At 39.1% G+C, this 16,890-nt stretch overlaps 1 protein-coding gene across 2 annotated transcripts in view; it reads right to left on the bottom strand.

Moving 5' to 3' along the window:
• FAM168A (family with sequence similarity 168 member A) overlaps positions 1–16,890 on the bottom strand; it is a 129,605-nt gene that overhangs the window by 36,418 nt on the left and 76,297 nt on the right. For both annotated transcript variants that reach the window (XM_087821668.1, XM_087821669.1), the window contains exon 2: positions 8,054–8,141. In XM_087821668.1, the coding sequence (XP_087677794.1) occupies positions 8,054–8,123 (70 nt within the window). In that variant the 5' untranslated portion in view covers positions 8,124–8,141. The remainder of the gene's footprint in view (positions 1–8,053; positions 8,142–16,890) is intronic.

The following is a 16,890-nucleotide window of genomic DNA, read 5'->3' as shown; positions in this document are numbered from 1 at the left end:
CTAAGATTCAAAACTAGGCAGTTCTGGCCATTAAGCTATATGAGAAACACTTAGCACTAGATCTGGTAGGGAATGGGTACTCAAATGATGAAAATGATCACAGTAATATAAATTACTCAACCTTCCTTCTCAAGGCTCCAAGCTCCTACGGAAACTCAGGACTGCCAGCATCTTAAATCACAACAGAGCTGCCTGGGAACAGACTACCCCTTTTAAATACAGTACCCACCCCTCTTCTCTGCATTTCTGAATTCAGTTCTCCCAGCTCAGGGTCCACCCTAAGGAGGGAAGAGGGAAGGAAGATCTGGAGTCAGGTCTTGGCAGTTCACCCCTACCTATCTCATGGTACCACAAAGATTCAAGGCTTCCTGCTCTGCAGGCATAAGACAACAGAGTTCAAGGAACTCAGCAAAAACTTATAATCGTGATAGCACTTGTGGTGACAGTGAAGGCCCAAGCTCCTCTCTGGCAGCCAGAGACCTTTGGAGGTAATAAGAAGTGTGGTTTTGTAACTTAAACAAGACCAACGACTATTGATTTTTCTGCCTCTTTTCTGCTGAGAACAGTAATAGCAAAAATCTGATTTAGACACTTAAATTCAAGTACCTCCCCTACCAGCTGAGCAATTTTCAAGTTATCACAACTTTTGACCTCACCCAACGTGAGTCCTTCAAAGCCAATTTTTGGGGACAATTATTTAGTTTTCTTAAGATGTGCAAGGAAAAAGAAAGTATTGTTGGCCATCTTCTTGAAAGCTGTAGCTTCTATTCCTGTGTCCAGGGTTTAGAGCTGCCTGCTCACAGACCTCAGAATCTGTCTGAGAAGGGGCCAGCCGCTCCTATCATAGCTGACACATGTGTCATACCAGACCCATGACCTCTGTTTCTAGAGCTGCTTGGAACTCAAAAGGTATTTCCCATAGAAATTATGACACTCATGAAGGAAAGATTCCTAGACAAGCACATAGAATTAAGAGAGAAGAGAAAGCCTATTTATTGAACAATTACCAAGTAACAGGTATGAGCATCAGAATCTAGGGAGCTTGTGAAAACACAGGTTGCTGAGAACCACTTCCAGAGTTTCCGATTCTATAGATCTGGGGTAGGGCCCAAGAATCTGCATTTCTAACAAATTCCTAGGCCTGAGGCCTACACTTAGAAGCCACTGTTGAGATCTTAGAAACCAACAATTAGCGACCTCCAGATGTTGGAAAAGTCTCTCTAACTCTAAGAAGAGATTCACAATACCATGATATTCATCTTGCTTACAGCCTTTTAAAAACAAACAAATGAACAAACAAAACAACCCTTTCCAATACTCCCTATACCCCCTACACCCACGAGAAGCCAGTAGTGACAGGTTTGTACAGGTTTCTCTTTAAGGACCAGATTCCAAATGCTTCAAGGACACTGGGCAATGCCTGTGGATTTTCAGAAGAGAAATTCTCCTGGGAGCTCCAGGCAATACACTCTGGAAGAAAGGTCAAGCCTACAGTGGAGATTCACCAATCTCCCTAAGTTTACACACACACTACTTACCACTTTAGCTGCTACTAAGAAAAAAAAAAAGCTTTAAAAGAATTATTCTCAAGCTTTGGCCACAATACAGCTGTGCTCACGACAGTAATGATCAGGAGTGAATGGGTAAAAGGATGGAGAAGCAAGGGGGTATGAGAGTGTATAGTGGGGGGATGAAAAGAGAAACAAAGTCCAAATTCTGAGATACCCTTCATGGTAGCTTAGGAGCTGTCAATGGGATACTGGTGAATTGAGATACTGATTCCTTAAGCTCTTAGGGTGTCTGGGAAGGAAGTGAGGCATAAGAGGTCCTGGGCAGCCTTATCTGTTTATCCAGAGTTCTCTACAAATATCATCATTTTCTGTGTGGAAGTACTGGCTTACAGCTAACTGTGACTCACTGCTTTAGAGAACAAAAGCATTTATTCTAAACTTTGAGGTCAATTTGCCAGATATTTATGGACCTCTGAAAAGGCTTCAGTATTAGAGACATTATCATTTAGCCATTTATTCATTTGGCCAATCGATATTCACTGAGAGTTTACTTTGTGTTAGGCACTTGTTAAGCACTGAGGACATAGTGAGTGCCTACAAGAGCAATGACTGTTACAGAAATATAAACAATTATAAGGCAGCAAATAATAGAGACTACATGTAGCTCAGTGGTAAGAGCATGGAACATCCAAATTTAGACTTGATTTTGGTTCCACTGCTTTCTGGCTCTGTGACAGGGGCAAGTCTTTCCATTTTTCTTAATTTGTGTCCATATATATTAACACTTGGACAATAAGGATTAAGTAAAATAATTACGATGTAGTTCTCAAACTGGGCCAGGAACCACTAAAAGTACTAAACAATACAGGTACATGAAAGCAGTGAATAAATATGCTGCACTTTCTTGGGATGTTAATAGAATTTTAAGATAAGACATAAATTTCAAATAAATTTTAACCTTGGAGTACCTACTCTGGGCTATTCCCCCATCAATCCAGGAATGAATTTCTTCTGTAATGATATTAAATACACATGGGTAGGAAAGTTTCCAAAATTCTATGCATGGCTGACAATGCATGCTCAACAAATAGCAACCATTACTATTAATAATAGATAGCTATTATTATTAACGCATCCACAGGAGCAACAAACTTACTCTGTAGTGTATGGGGCATTAGAAGGTGTCCTCTTTCCCTAGGCATCCTTTTTTTCCAAGCTCTGGAATTCTTCAATTCCTGCCCCCAAACCCTAGGATTACTTGGGAAGTGGAACTCCAGGTAGCAGGTTAATTCTGCCCCAAAATGCCAGGAAGTTGTCTTCAAAACACACAAAGAAGTTTCAGCACTAGTAAAGTTGCTAAACTCATCAACCTCCTGGCCTCCCCCGGGGCCTTGGCTTGCCCAAGCAGTTAACCTACAGGATAGGAACAGTCAGTCCAATCACAGACCCAGCTCCATCCTGACTAGCTTTCTCTTACTTAAAAAGCTCTTAGAGATTAATTATCTCCTTAAAGTCTCATAAACAAGTGATAGATGGGGTAGGTACTATTTTTCCTACTTTATAAAGGAGAAAACTGAGGCCCTTGGAAGTAAAGTGACTTGTTCAAGTTTTTAGTTAGAGGCAGAGTCAGGACTGAAATTCAACTCTTCTGACTTCAAAGTGGGGGGTGGGGCAGGGGCACACTCTCCCCACTACATTAAGCAACAAAAATCATTCCAGTGAGAATCTATGCAGCATAGCTAAAAGCTCTTCTGGTCCTTTATCAAGATCCCATCAGTTTGCAGCTATATTCAAGGCCACTAAATTATATCTTCATTGACTAAGAATCATAAGTAACTAGTAGAAAACTAAACTGCATGAGCGTATTTAGCAAGAAAAGGGAACTCACTGGTGGTGGCTATGGCTATACCTGCCCTTTCATAGGAGGATACTTGTGAAAAGACTTTCATGGTTTCCTACTGATCTTGCCCAAGAATGTTAGCTCTAGGGCAAGACGCCTAGGGCTGACAGAAGGTACTATCACAGCAGGAAAGGGTTCTAAGCTTACCTCATCTTCCCTGTTTCTGAACCCTTCTTTAATACCAGGGATTCCAAAAAGGTACAAGGAAAACAGTGTTCAAGAAGAAACAAAAGAAACAGGTTAAGGGAACGAGTTAGCCAGTTGTTTTGTAACAAAAGAGACCTAACAAAAAGGTATAATATCCAGAATGTGAAGAGCTGAAAGGGAAATTGTTAAACAACTCACAGCCAAAAAAAAGAAAAGAAAAAAGAAATTAAAAATAAAATAAAAAACATACAGCCTGAATGTTGGCAAGATGAAGGCAAAAGTGATATGGCAGGATTTGCCCAGTATCTTACAGTCATTAGTAGCAGAACCAGAACTCAAGCTAAGACATCTACTTCATGCTTCAAGACCTAGTCCCATGTTTGACTTCCCAGAAGCTTTTCCCAACACCAACCTCTGATAGAGTTGAGGTTTCTCCCCTCCCCTATACCCACCATGTTTCCACAGCAATTTGTACATCTATTTATTATGTTAGGTTCTTGGAATATAGTGGCACATCCTTCTGAGATAGCACTTATCTTGGTGTACTATAATTGTCTCCTTACATGTGGAGTCCATGGAAGGACTGCTGGTCAGGATCAGGCTTCTAACTCCTCAAAGGTGAGGTGGCACCTAGAAACTGAAAAGATAACCCTCTTCCCTAGTTTATCACTGGGAGCAGTGAAAGGAGCACACAATTTAAGACAGATCTGCTTGCTATAATAGAAAGCGCATATACTTTGAAATCATAAAGAGCCAAGTTCAAATCTTTCCTCATCCTTTAAAAGCCATTGTATACACTGGCCACGTCATATGACCTGAATTAAACTACCAGTTTCTTTAACTGTAAAGGAAGTGTACTACAGGGTTTATGATTAATAAGATTAAAATTAGTATATATATGAATTACCTAGCATGTGATTGTCAAATACTTTTGAACATAACCGTTACTAACAATAAATGTTTATTCTAATGCATTGTATTTGGCATTTGTTTACAAATTATCCCATGTGGATCTTCTATATCCAGCAATGTGAAGGAAGAGATAACCTGAAAATCTGCCTACTACGTAATACACAGAAACCTTTGATAAAGTTTAACAAATACTTTATATTATATAACGAACATAGACAGAGTTGAGATTTTAAGAAGGAGAAAGAAATCTCCAGGAGACAAAAATGTAGAGAAAATGAAAAATCAGGAACTCTCATAGTGAGCTGGCATTGGACTGATCTGGGAAGGCTTTTTGTCTGGGCAATCAAGGGGCTTGCTTTTCAAGTCACAGAGGGTGGGAGATGAGGCCTTGGCCTTGGAGAGGCCGTGAATTGGAACTCAAATTCCCCTGTGTAAAGATGGGACCTTAGAGGAAATCATATTGTCAGTTAAAAATAAGTAAATAAACTGGCTCAAAAGTACAAAGAGACAACAGGAAGCTTAGGTTAAAAAAGAAAAGTTTCCCTAAAAATTTGAACTTTGGCTTGTGTGAAGACTGAATTTATTCTAGTGGTGTGGAGTTTATACTACCTGTGTGGTCCTAGACTCTCCAGCAGAGAAGTTAACTTAAAACACAGTTCCAGGCTTCTATTTCTTGGTGATTAGTAGAAACAAAGGCAACCCTTCCTCTCTTCCTCCAGAGGGGTACTAATTATCTCATTTAATTCTCACAACTATCCTATAAAACAGGTTATATTATCCCCACTTATAAAAGAAAAATTAAATTTAGGGAGGTTTAGCAACTTGTCCAAAGTCACCTAGCTATTATCTGACAGAGCTGGGATTTGAACCTGGCTGTTGTTCATTCAATCAGAACACATTTACCAAATTCTACTATGTGTCATGCAGAGACAAGGTCTGTTCCCTTTCCAATGTATCACACTGCTTAATCTTCTTTGTGCAAATAAATAGATAAATGCAACTGTTTTCTTCTTTCTCAAGTTTAGCAATTCAGTAAGAATGAAGGCAGCCAGAATCACAGGAAACCCACAGGACTCTGGGCTTTGTCTGCCAAACCAGCCAGTCCTCTTCTGGCAAAGGAACTTAGGTTGCTGGAACACTCTGACCTGGAAAGGGAAACAGCAACAGGCTCCCCGAGCTAGTGAGGTATGGGGTTCTGCCCAATGGGTCCTGATTACTGGAATTAATTTTACTAGAATAAACATACAGAAGTTCAAAGAGAAAATGTTTACCATTAAGGCAAAACTGGGATAATAAAGCTATTGTGATAAACACTAACATAAGAAATTAAAAGTTAGTGATGACAGCTATAATGATATTGTGACAGGCAGTTAGCCATGAGCAGAGCAAGGACAATGGGCCAAGGACAGAAGGTCATCAGGGTGGAAAACCCTGATGCCTAGCAAAGAACAATTGTGGGGTGGGACCTCATCCCCAGGGTGGCCTTTCCTCCACTAACATATCTCTGGTCAAGCAATTTAAACCCCCTGACCTTTCCTCCCTAGAGATAACATTTAGGCCTCAGTTGTGTTTTAGCTCCAGGCCCAGAAAAGCAACAAAACCAGCCACAGCTGACCTCAGGACCAGCTGCACTGAATAATGCCTCCCCCGCCCTGGCACTGACCAATCAATCCGTGGAGACCACTATTCTGAAAGAACACACCTGGAAAACTGCTGAATATTCTATTAAAATCTTCCCCTGGGACCTCCCCTAAGATCTTCTCCCTTAAAACCATTAGGATGGAGGACCCAGTGCGCTCTCCCTCCTGGGAACATGCCTAAACCACACACCCCCACACACCCCCACCCCCACCCCGGCCCACACATTAGCATTAGCTTCCACACTCCCAAGCTCCAAGGGACCTTTCTTTGCTTTTATAACTTGTTTCCTAAGCCTATTTCTTCTAGGAATTTATTCTTCTACCTCTGTGATTTACCAAATAAATGTTATCTTATAGTTTGGGGCTTGGCTCTGAATTCTCTCCTAGCCAGAACCCAAGTAGCAAGGTTGCTGAACTCAAGTCCGGTGTGAACCCACTGGACAAACATCCAGTGCTGTTTCCCACAGCTTACAACAATATCAGGCTTAACCGCCAATATATTTCTGAATGTTATTTAGGATCCTGCATTGAGAAATCCTGATTTACAAGTAAGCAGCTATAAATGTTAGCAGTTTTTTAAAATTAATATGCATTCTCAGAAGCTTAAGATAATACACTGGTCATCTTATATGTATGTGTGCTTTATAAAAATAGTTCTAAATATTTGTTAAATAATATATCTGAGGAATTTCTGAAGCACCCCCTAGTGCTCTCTCTTATAGAACAAAGTTTGGAACAACCCAGGAGTTCCCTGAGATCCCTGCCACCAAGACCATTATTAATCTACCTTCTGAGCTTCATCTCCCACTTTTCCCCTTTTCTACTCTTTACCGCAGCAAATCACAAATATTGACTGTACCCTGACCATACCTTCTTACCTCCGTGTGCTTGGTCATTCTGTTACCTTCACCTTCTATTAAATTCATGGTATTTTTGAAAGCTGATGATATACTAAGCACCATGGTAGCAAATTATATACATTTTCTCATTCACTTCCACTACCATACATCCTACCCATCTTTATTTGTCAATCATAACAACCATTATTAAGCACTTACTTTGTACCAGATATTATATGCTGAGTGCTTTGCACTAGCTCATTAAATCCTTACAGCAGTCCTATGAATAGAGTAATACTATTGCTCTCATTTTATAGTGAGGACACTGAGACTCTGGAAGGTTTAAAAACTTGCCTAAGGCCATTGTAAGGGAGGGACTGCTTCCTGGAAAAGTGCTGTCTGAACCCCAAGCTGAATTCGGATAAGGTTGAGCTGTCAGGAGACAATGGCATTCCAGACAGAAGGACAACATACACCAAGGCAGAAAAGTAGGAAACAGTTTGGTATGCGGTTCAGGTGGGAAAAAATCAGCCTTCACAATCAGCAGACCTGGGTTCAAATATCTATTTTTGTATGGTATTGTAGCCTCTTATTGTGACTATGATTTTCTCATCTGTAAGACGGGTGATGATAAGCTGTACGGTGCAGAAATGCTTTAAGATTAAAGTGCCCAGCCCTGACTAGGTGGTTTAGTTGGTTGGAGTGTCATGACATGTACCAAAAGGTTGCGGGTTCAATCCCTGGTCAGGGCACATACAGGAGGCAACTGACTGAGTTTCTTTCTCACATCATTGTTTCTCTCTCTCTCTCAAAATCAAGAGAAACATATCCTCGAGTGAAGATTAAAAAAAAAAAAAAGATTAAAGTGCCTAGCACAGGGCCAGGTCCGTGGTAGGTACTCAACAAATAAACATTATCTCCCTTCCTTTCTCCTAGTTGACAATTCAGTAAGCCTTATTCTCAATGATGTGATTTCCATCTCTACTGGACCCCAGACATGTCTCCCTTCTACAAGTTTACAAGCTTTACCAAAAGTCATTAAGCAATTTGGTAATGCCCTTAACCACCATTTCTCAAAATAAGAGCCATTCTCACAGCACTCACCTGTGTAAGCCATGTTCTTAGGGTTGCCATAGGGAGCCCCAGGCTGCACGGGGCTATAAACAGGGTTCATTGTGGAAGACTGAGGATCCTACAGAGAAACAAAGAAAAGAACATTGATTATTAATTGCTCATTCTCCCTGACATCAGCTTTCTCCCCATAATCTTTAGTTTATACTCAGAGAAGCAAATGGTATAGTAGAAAGAAGACTAAACAAAAAGCCATTTGTTTGTACTTGGCCCTATGCTAGACACTTTTCCTACTATTCAGATGACGATATCGGGAAGCAGAGAGGTGATAAAACTTGCCTAACATCAACCCAGGCGGTTGGCTCTCAGTCTGTACTAGTCCCACTCTCCCAGACGACTCTGTCACTAGCATACTATGTGACAAGGCCAAGTCACTTCCCCTCTCTGGTCTTCAATGTCCTGATGTAAAATCAGTTCGTTTCACCTCTCCAAGGTCCTTTCTAATCCTAAGGATGCTAATCCAGAAGCTTGGAAAGGATACACTTCTGTTCCCCAGGGGAGCCCAAGTACCTGACGATGACCACACGGACTACTAGAAGGAAGAGTAGCAAGTGTCTCACCCAAGTCACTAGTGGCTTGTCCTTTGCACCTACAGAAGACAAGATACTACTTACAACAGCTTTGGGAAAAAGGGACGAGGGTGGAGTCTATTTCCACTGATCATTTTAATGCAAACAAGGAAACACAGACAAGGCCTCTTTCAAAATTCATTCAAGGCAAAGAAATAAACTTGGAAATTCGTGCGAAACAAGTACCGCCTGCACAAGTGCTCTGTTAATTATCTTAATGAAGCACATTCTCCATTCTGATTAACGGAAAATCTGCCATTAAGCTCTATTAGCCAGTCAATTTGTCCCACCCTGTTTAGGGAACCATCTTTGACACATATGCCAACACATGTTTGAAAACGTGTCTCCAAACATATTATTTACACTTCATAAAAACCAAATAATTCCCTCCTAACTAGGTTCACATGATAGATGGGCAATTTTTTTAGATCATTAACTTTTCCTGTACCACCTCAGGATAGGAAACAGTCAAATGTTGAAGACAAGCAGTTAACAGCTGGCTTGATGACAATTGCTCTGCGATTAATTAGTCTGTCCAGGGTTCTGTAATGAGAGGTAGAGAAAAGATGGATTCTCAAGGAGAGGAAACTGAGGTGGTCAAAGAGGCAAAGAGGAAGATGGCACTGGTCAATTTCTGAGGGCAGAACTTTCAGAAATGTACCCAATGCGCAGACATGGCAAACCACCCCAGGGCAACAGGCTACATTAAACTACCACAACTTGACAAAAGTGAAACTAGAACAATTTGGGGATGAAAGTTCGGAGACATATATTTCAGCACAACTTAAGGAAAAAATATTCTTACAGCCAGGGTTATCCAACAATACAGCCAAGTAACACTATCTCTCTAAATATAAGCACCCTCTTGACAGGGTACTGAGAGAATTAAGAGAGATCACAGATGTTACATTGCAAATGTAAAGTGACATGCAGGTGTAACTGATGATGATGTAATAACACAAAAGACTACCAGTACACTTTCCCTAGCCAACCAGTTCTCTGCTAAATAAGCCAGGGTAAGGAAGACTGTTAAAATGCTAATAAGCAGCACAACTGGCCCTAAAAACATATGAGCACTCTCCCACTGAGAAGGTTCTCTATTTTGCTGATTGGACAAAGTATGAAATTGCTTTTCATAACCAAAGAAACTCATCAGCTTTGAAACTGGTCTCCTGCTGCTCCAAAATAAGGGCCACAGTCTCAGAAGGAGATCACGCCTGGGCAGCACTCCACAACAGCATCGATTCCAATCCAGGCTAATGACTGACAGAAATGAGGTCTGCCAGGGGCTCAAAATTTGGAATAAGAATATGACAGTCACTTGGGGGAAGCTGCTTGCCAGCAGACAGGGTTTCTGGCTTTCAAGGGAAGGTCAGCCTTTTAAAACAGAATCCACACACTGTTAACAGTTTCTGGGCCAGATAAAAACAAGTAGGAAGATTACAAGCTCTATGATCAGGCAGACTTAGGTTCAAATCCTGGAACTGCGACATACCAAATGTAGGACCACAGGCCAAGACTGAACATACATTTCTTCAATGAAGTTATATAAATGGCCAATAAGCACATGAAAAAATACAAATCAAAACCACAATGAGGCCCTCGCCGGGTAGCTCAGCTGGTTAGAGTATCATCCCAATATACCAGGGTTGCAGGTTCAATTCCTGATCATGGCCAATAGAAGAAGCAACCAAGGAATGCATAAGTAAGCAGAACAACAAATCTCTCTCAATCGCTTCCCCTCTCTCTCTCTCAAATCAATAAACAAATTTAAGAAAATGTTTTAAACCCATAATGAGATACCACTTCACACACACTAGGATGGCTATTATTAAAAAAACCCACAGATAATAGAAAGTGTTGGGAAGGATGTGAAGAACTCTGAAAGGAAACTGTCCAAGGAGAGAAAAAAGCAAAGGCAAATGTGTTCCGAAGTGGAAGCATGTGTGAAATATGGCATGGAGGCCAGTTTAGCTGGAGAGCAGTGAACAAAGGAGAAAAGAGTAGGCCGTGAGATCAGCTAGGTAATGAGGGCCAAATCATGCAGGGCCTCACAGGCCAAATAAGGGCTTTGCTTTCTAATTCACGTGAGATAGGAAGCCACTGGAGTGTTTTGAGCAGAAGAGTGACAGGATTTGCCTTCATTTTTTAAAGTTTTTGTTTGTTTTCTTTTATTTTTATTTTGACTTCATTTTACTGTTGAGCTGAGATCAGATGGCAGGAAGGCAAGAGCAGGGAGATCAGTGAGGATGCTACTGAAATGATCCAGATGAAAGATAATGGTGGCGTGAAATGTCCAGAGAAGCCTCCACTGATAGCTCATCTTAGGCAAAACAAGCAGTAGTGAGTCAGACAGCATGACTTATGACAAGGAAAACAGTCAAGAGATGCTAAAGACTTCCCTCCAGATGGAGCTAGCTGGCTTTCATTCCCAGACTGTTTTGCAAGTGGCCTGCCTGCTGCCCTCAAAAATACCTGAACTATTTCAAATCAACAGCAAAACCTACAAGCATAAAATGACAGAAAGTGATACTTGGAAATATCATATACACAACAGGTTGCAGTATTTAAAATTAGTGTTGTTTGCGTAGTTTACAAACTACTTTAGAGCTTTTCCAAAATTTTTACCATTTAAAAGTGCTTATAGTTTATAATGAGATTTTAACCACTATTTCAAACCTGATCCTTTGAAGTAAGCAATTCAACGGTTATTAATTTCATTTGACAGATAAATAAATTAAAGCTCAAAGGTTTAATGTATATTGGGATACAAACTGTAGGGAAAAGAGAAAGACAGTGTCTGCCCAAAGGAGGTTGTTGTCTAGCTGGGGAATTTTAAGGGTTAAATAAAAACAACAAGGCCAAGAATAATACAAGGAGAAAGACCTTCTGGAACACCTAACCTGCTTAGCAAACCCTCTCCCCAAAAAGCAACAACTGTCAAAAAAAAAACAACAAACATTCCAGGCCTCCAAAAATTAGCCAAAAGCATACATGAAACTGAGACATGTTTGTTCAAGAAAAGTTACTGAACAATATTAAGAACAGTGAAAATCTGTGAACTTTTAGCCTGGGGCTGCCCATTACCCCCACCATCCAGCTCCCTGAGGGTAATTCCATCAAGGCATGCAGGCTGTCAGAGTGGGCTGAGTTAATTTCAAGCCACGCATAGAAAATCTTCTCTGGATGTTGCCCAGAGTCACTGTCAAAAACAACAGAGGGACGGTCAGGGGAACGACAGTGAATAATCCAGGAAGGCCACTACTGTAGCTAGCCTAAAGTCAAAGTACTAGTTAGGGCAGGCAAAAGAGCTGCAGATAAGCCAGAAATTTAAACGGGAGTTCTGGGGACAAAACAGCTCTAGTGGGTCTTGATAAGACCTGGTGGTCTATAAGGCTTCACACTGCTAAGGAGAAACTTGAGAGGGTCCAGCTATCTGCTAAGCCTATGTGAATATAAGGCCTTGAATACACTGAAAGTAAAGGTAGAAGAACTGTAAATTGCCTGAACTTTGAAGGCATTCCCCCAAAGACAAACAGATCTGTCAGCAAAGGATAGAAGATTTCCTGGCCTAGGGTTAAAGTCAATCAGTGTCTGACCACTAGTCTGTTTACCCAAGGGTGGCCTTTAGGAAGCCAAGTTTAAAAATGAAAATAATAATTTAAAAATATGACCAGAATAAACTACTTGTATGTTAAATAATTCAATAAATATGCATGGTTTAAAAAAAACACCAAACAGACAAGAATAGTCACACTGCAAAGGAGACAGACACTATAGGATAGTCTAAGCAAGTCACTAAATTATCAAAAAAGGCAGCAACACCCCACCCCCGCCAGTGGGGGAGGAATCTGAATCACCTATAATATATTGTCTCTAAGAAGGCCCAGATGTTAGAATCTGAGGATAAATATTTCAAAGCAGCTATTATAAATAATGTTAAAAAAAATAAAGGAAACCAGATTTAAAGAATTATATAAAAGTATGATGACAATGACTCATCAAATAAAGAATATCAATAAATAGAAATTATAAAAGAAAGAAGCAAATGGAAAATGTATTCTGAAATAAAACATTCGTGGGACTCAACAACTGTTTTGAGCTAGCAGAAGAAAGAATAACCAAACTTGAAGACAGATCAATAAAGATTATATAATCTGGGAAACAAAAAGAAAAAAATGAAGAAAAACAAAACAACAGTCAGAGACCTGTAAGCAAACCAACATATATTAATGGGAGTTCCAGAAAGAAGAAAGAAAAAAAGAAAAAAAAAAGAGGAATAGGCATAAAAAAATACTTGAAGACATAATGGACAAAAGCTTCCCAAGTTTGATTTTTAAAAAACAAACATTAAACTACACATCCAAGATAGACAATGAACTCCAAGTTGGCTAAACACAAAAAGATCACACCTATACACATCATAGTAGAAAGTGTTAAAAGCTAAAGAGAAATTTTCAAAAGTAAAAACAAGTTATTAGATAAAAGGAATGACAATAGGATTAAAATTAACAGCTCACCTCTCATCAGAAATAATGGAAGCCAGAGGCAGTGGATTGATACAGAAAACATGCTGAAGGAAAAAAACTTGTCACCCAAAAATTCTAACCCCAGCAAAACTATCACTTAAAATTAAAGGCAAAAACAAAGACACTGCCACATAAATGACTGAGATAATTCATTATTAGTAACCTGACTTTCAAAATATTAAAGACATCAGGCTGAAAGGAAATGGTACTGGAGAGTAATTCAAATCCACATTAAAAAAAGAAAGAAAAGAGCATCAGTAAAGGTGATTACAGAGGTAAATATAAAAGACAGTATAAATAATTTTCTATGTTTTTCTCTTAATAGACTTAAAAGACAGCTATAAAGCAGTAACTTTAAAACTGTATTGTGATCCTGGCTGGTGTGGCTCAGCTGGTTGAAGTGTCATACTGTACACCAAAAGGCTGTGGGTTTAATTCCCGGTCAGGGCACATACCAAGCTTGTGGGTTCAAGCCTTGGTCAGGGTACATATGGGAAGGCAGTTGACCAATGTTTCTCTCTCTCTCCTTCCTTCCCCTCTCTCTAAAATCAATAAGCATGTCCTCGGGTGAGGATTAAAAATTTTTTTTAAACCTGTATTGTTCATCACATAATAGGTAGAAATTTAATTTATATAAAAACAAGAGCCCAAAGTCAAGGAGAATGGAGTTATATGGAAACAAAGTTTCTACAGTTTATGAAAATAAAATTATCTTGTATCTGAAGTAGATGTATGTAAAGTAGATTGTAATAAATACATAATTTGTAATAAATTGAGACACATATTTTTAATCCCAAAACAGCCACTAAGAAAATAACTTTAAAATTTTATAAAAATATCAACAATGTCAGCAATAAAAACAGAATAAACCACTGATACATGTTACATGAATTAACTTCAAAAATATTATGCTAAGTGAAAGAAGCCAAAACCAAAGATCACATATTGTATGATTCCATTTACATGAAATGTTCAGAAAAAGCAAATCTATAGAGGCAGACAGTAGATATTTGGCCATCTAAGACTTGAAGTAGGAATGGGGATTGACAGCAGATGGGGGCAAGAGATATCTTTGGGATAATAAAAATGGTTTAAAACTGGATTTTGGTGACAGTTGCACAACTCTGTAAATTCACTAAAAATCACTGAATTGTATACTTTAAATGAGTGAATTTTATCATATATAAATTATAAGTCAAAAAAGCTGTTTAAAATACAAATTTGTGATTCAATAAATAGTTACACATTTTTTTATAAGCTAAAAGGAATTAAGTCATTTAGTTTAACACCCTCATTTAATACACATGAACTGATATCTCTGGTGCTAGGCTCTCTGTAAAGTGTTATAGATTCACAGATAACAGGACACAATTTCTGTCCCTGGGGTGTTTATATGAGGGAGAGAGACATGGAAACTGACCATTAGGAGCAATATAGTACTATTATTATACTGACTGCTAGAATTTAAAGAAAGATAACTAACTAAAGGGGGGGGGGGGGGCTGTGTTATCAGTGCCACCAGGTGGCAATATGTTCAGTTAAAAAAGATTCCATTTCTCAACCTCTCTTGTAGTTAGGTGTGGCTATGTAACTGAAATATGATGGTGTGAGACTTCTGGTTAAAAGCTGCTTGAAGAGAGCAGTGTTAGCTGGGGATGGTCCCCTTACTTCTCCTCTTACCCTTTCCTGGTATCTAGAATTAGGACATAAGGATTGCAGCTTATCAGCCTTCTTTTCCATGAACTGACCTTGAGAATGGAAGTCTCAAACCAAGGATGGATGGCAGAAGGGGTCTTTGATTTCTTGGAGCAACCATTTCAGCTCTGGTCTACTACCTCTGTATTTTAAACCACTGTTCTTTAGATTTCTGTTATATGTAGCTGAACCTAATCCTATGTAACTGGGAAGGAGAGAGAGATAGATTTCAAAAGAATGTGTCAGTTGATCTGTTTTGAAGGATGACAGGAATTCTACAGAGAGAGAAGGGGAAGGAAAAGCCATTTGTGAAATTGTACCATGAGAGAGAAAGGCACAATCAGAGAATACTGAGTAGTTCTTAAAGGGTGGAGTATAGACTCTGAGGGAAAACATGGCAGGGATATTATCATCTTGTCCCCACTTCTGAATTATGTCCACTCAGCTCTTTTGAAGGATCTGAGGACAGAGTGGGCATCGCTATAGGCCATTTTATGATCCCAGAGCTCTCTGAGCCTTTCTGTTGTAAATACTCATTGCAGCTATAATTTGCTTGCCCAGTTCTTTTCTTCCTGCTACATTTTGAGCACCAGGAGGTGAAGGGACCTTATCTTTTATTCATCATTGCATTTCTAGAAAAGAGCATGGTATAAAGCTAGGTGATCAGTAAACATTTGTTGACTAATTGAATAAATTAATGGGTAAATAAAAGGAAACATTTTATTGGAATTTAATAGCTTAATATCACATTAACTTCTTCTTACCAAACAAAATAAAGAGAACTTGGTTTCAGTGGGGGTTTTTCCTTAATTCTATCAGTATGATATGCAATGGAGCCCAATTTATATAGTAGATGTCTGCTTCTTTATACCGTCTGCCAAATGTAATCAGGCTACACATTAGATTTCTACATTTTACAGTTCTGTATATCATTTCATCTCAGAAAATCTTTCAATTTAAAGAGGAAATGGATGAGAACTCTGATTTCTAGGAATCTACCAAGAGGATCTCAGTATCAAAAAGGTAACTGTAGAGTTAACAGAAAGATCTTTTCATGCCAAAGCTCAACAACCATTTCTTGTGCCTGCCTGTAAATGAGATGCTCATCTGTAAAATGTCACATTCCAACTGCTAGAGCATTCAGCCCATTAAAATAACTTTAATAAAATGGCTTTTTGTTGATCAAAGTCACAATAAAAATGTTTGCAAATAAAACAAAATTTCTTCTCAAGAGTTTTTTGTTTTGTTTTTTTAAGGGCAAACAAATTTCAGAAGTAATCTCCCTTAATGTAGAATCCAATTACAGACATCCCCTGACTTATGATGGTTTGGCTTATTCATTTTTCGACTTTACCATGGTGTGAAAGTGATACACATTAAGTAGAAACTGGTGAGGCTAAGCTATGATATTCACTAGGTTAGGTGTATTAAATGCATTCTTGACTTACTGTATTTTGAACTTACAATGGGTTTACCAGACATAACCCCACGTAAGTCGAGGAGCATCTGTATTCATTAAACACAGTAATTACTTGGGATTTACCATGTGTCATTTCTCTCCCCTTAAAAAACTTCTTTTTAGTAGGGAAACAGCCATGTGTAAGTATGACTATAATGAAAGTGCTATATTAAAACAGAGTGCTTGAAACGGAGAGAGGATGCCATTCTGCTTGACAGAAGTGTCAAGGAAAGCTTTCATAATGTAGCACTTTTATAGTTTATAAGGGTGGTGCAAGAGATAACAATTACTACCTTGCAGATAAAAAAACATCAGAGAAGTTATATAAATTGTTCAAGATTCTATACATGGTTAATGGAAAGCCAGGGACTAAAATCTACGACTTCATTTCCAAAGTCCAGTGTCCTTTCCATGACATCATGCTGTTTCACAATCCAGATGCCATACCTAAAATGGCTGTAATTTCAAAAGAGCATTTTCCTGTCTTCATACTTTACAATCCAGTGATTTGATCTTCTTTGAATTCCCCTGAACATGCCATACTCTCTTGCCTCTGAG

Source organism: Miniopterus natalensis, chromosome 11 (genome assembly GCF_054644295.1).
Source record: "Miniopterus natalensis isolate mMinNat1 chromosome 11, mMinNat1.hap1, whole genome shotgun sequence".
Taxonomy (NCBI): Eukaryota; Metazoa; Chordata; class Mammalia; order Chiroptera; family Miniopteridae; genus Miniopterus; species Miniopterus natalensis.
Note: the sequence above shows the minus strand (reverse complement) of the source record. Positions and strands in the feature narration are given on the sequence as shown.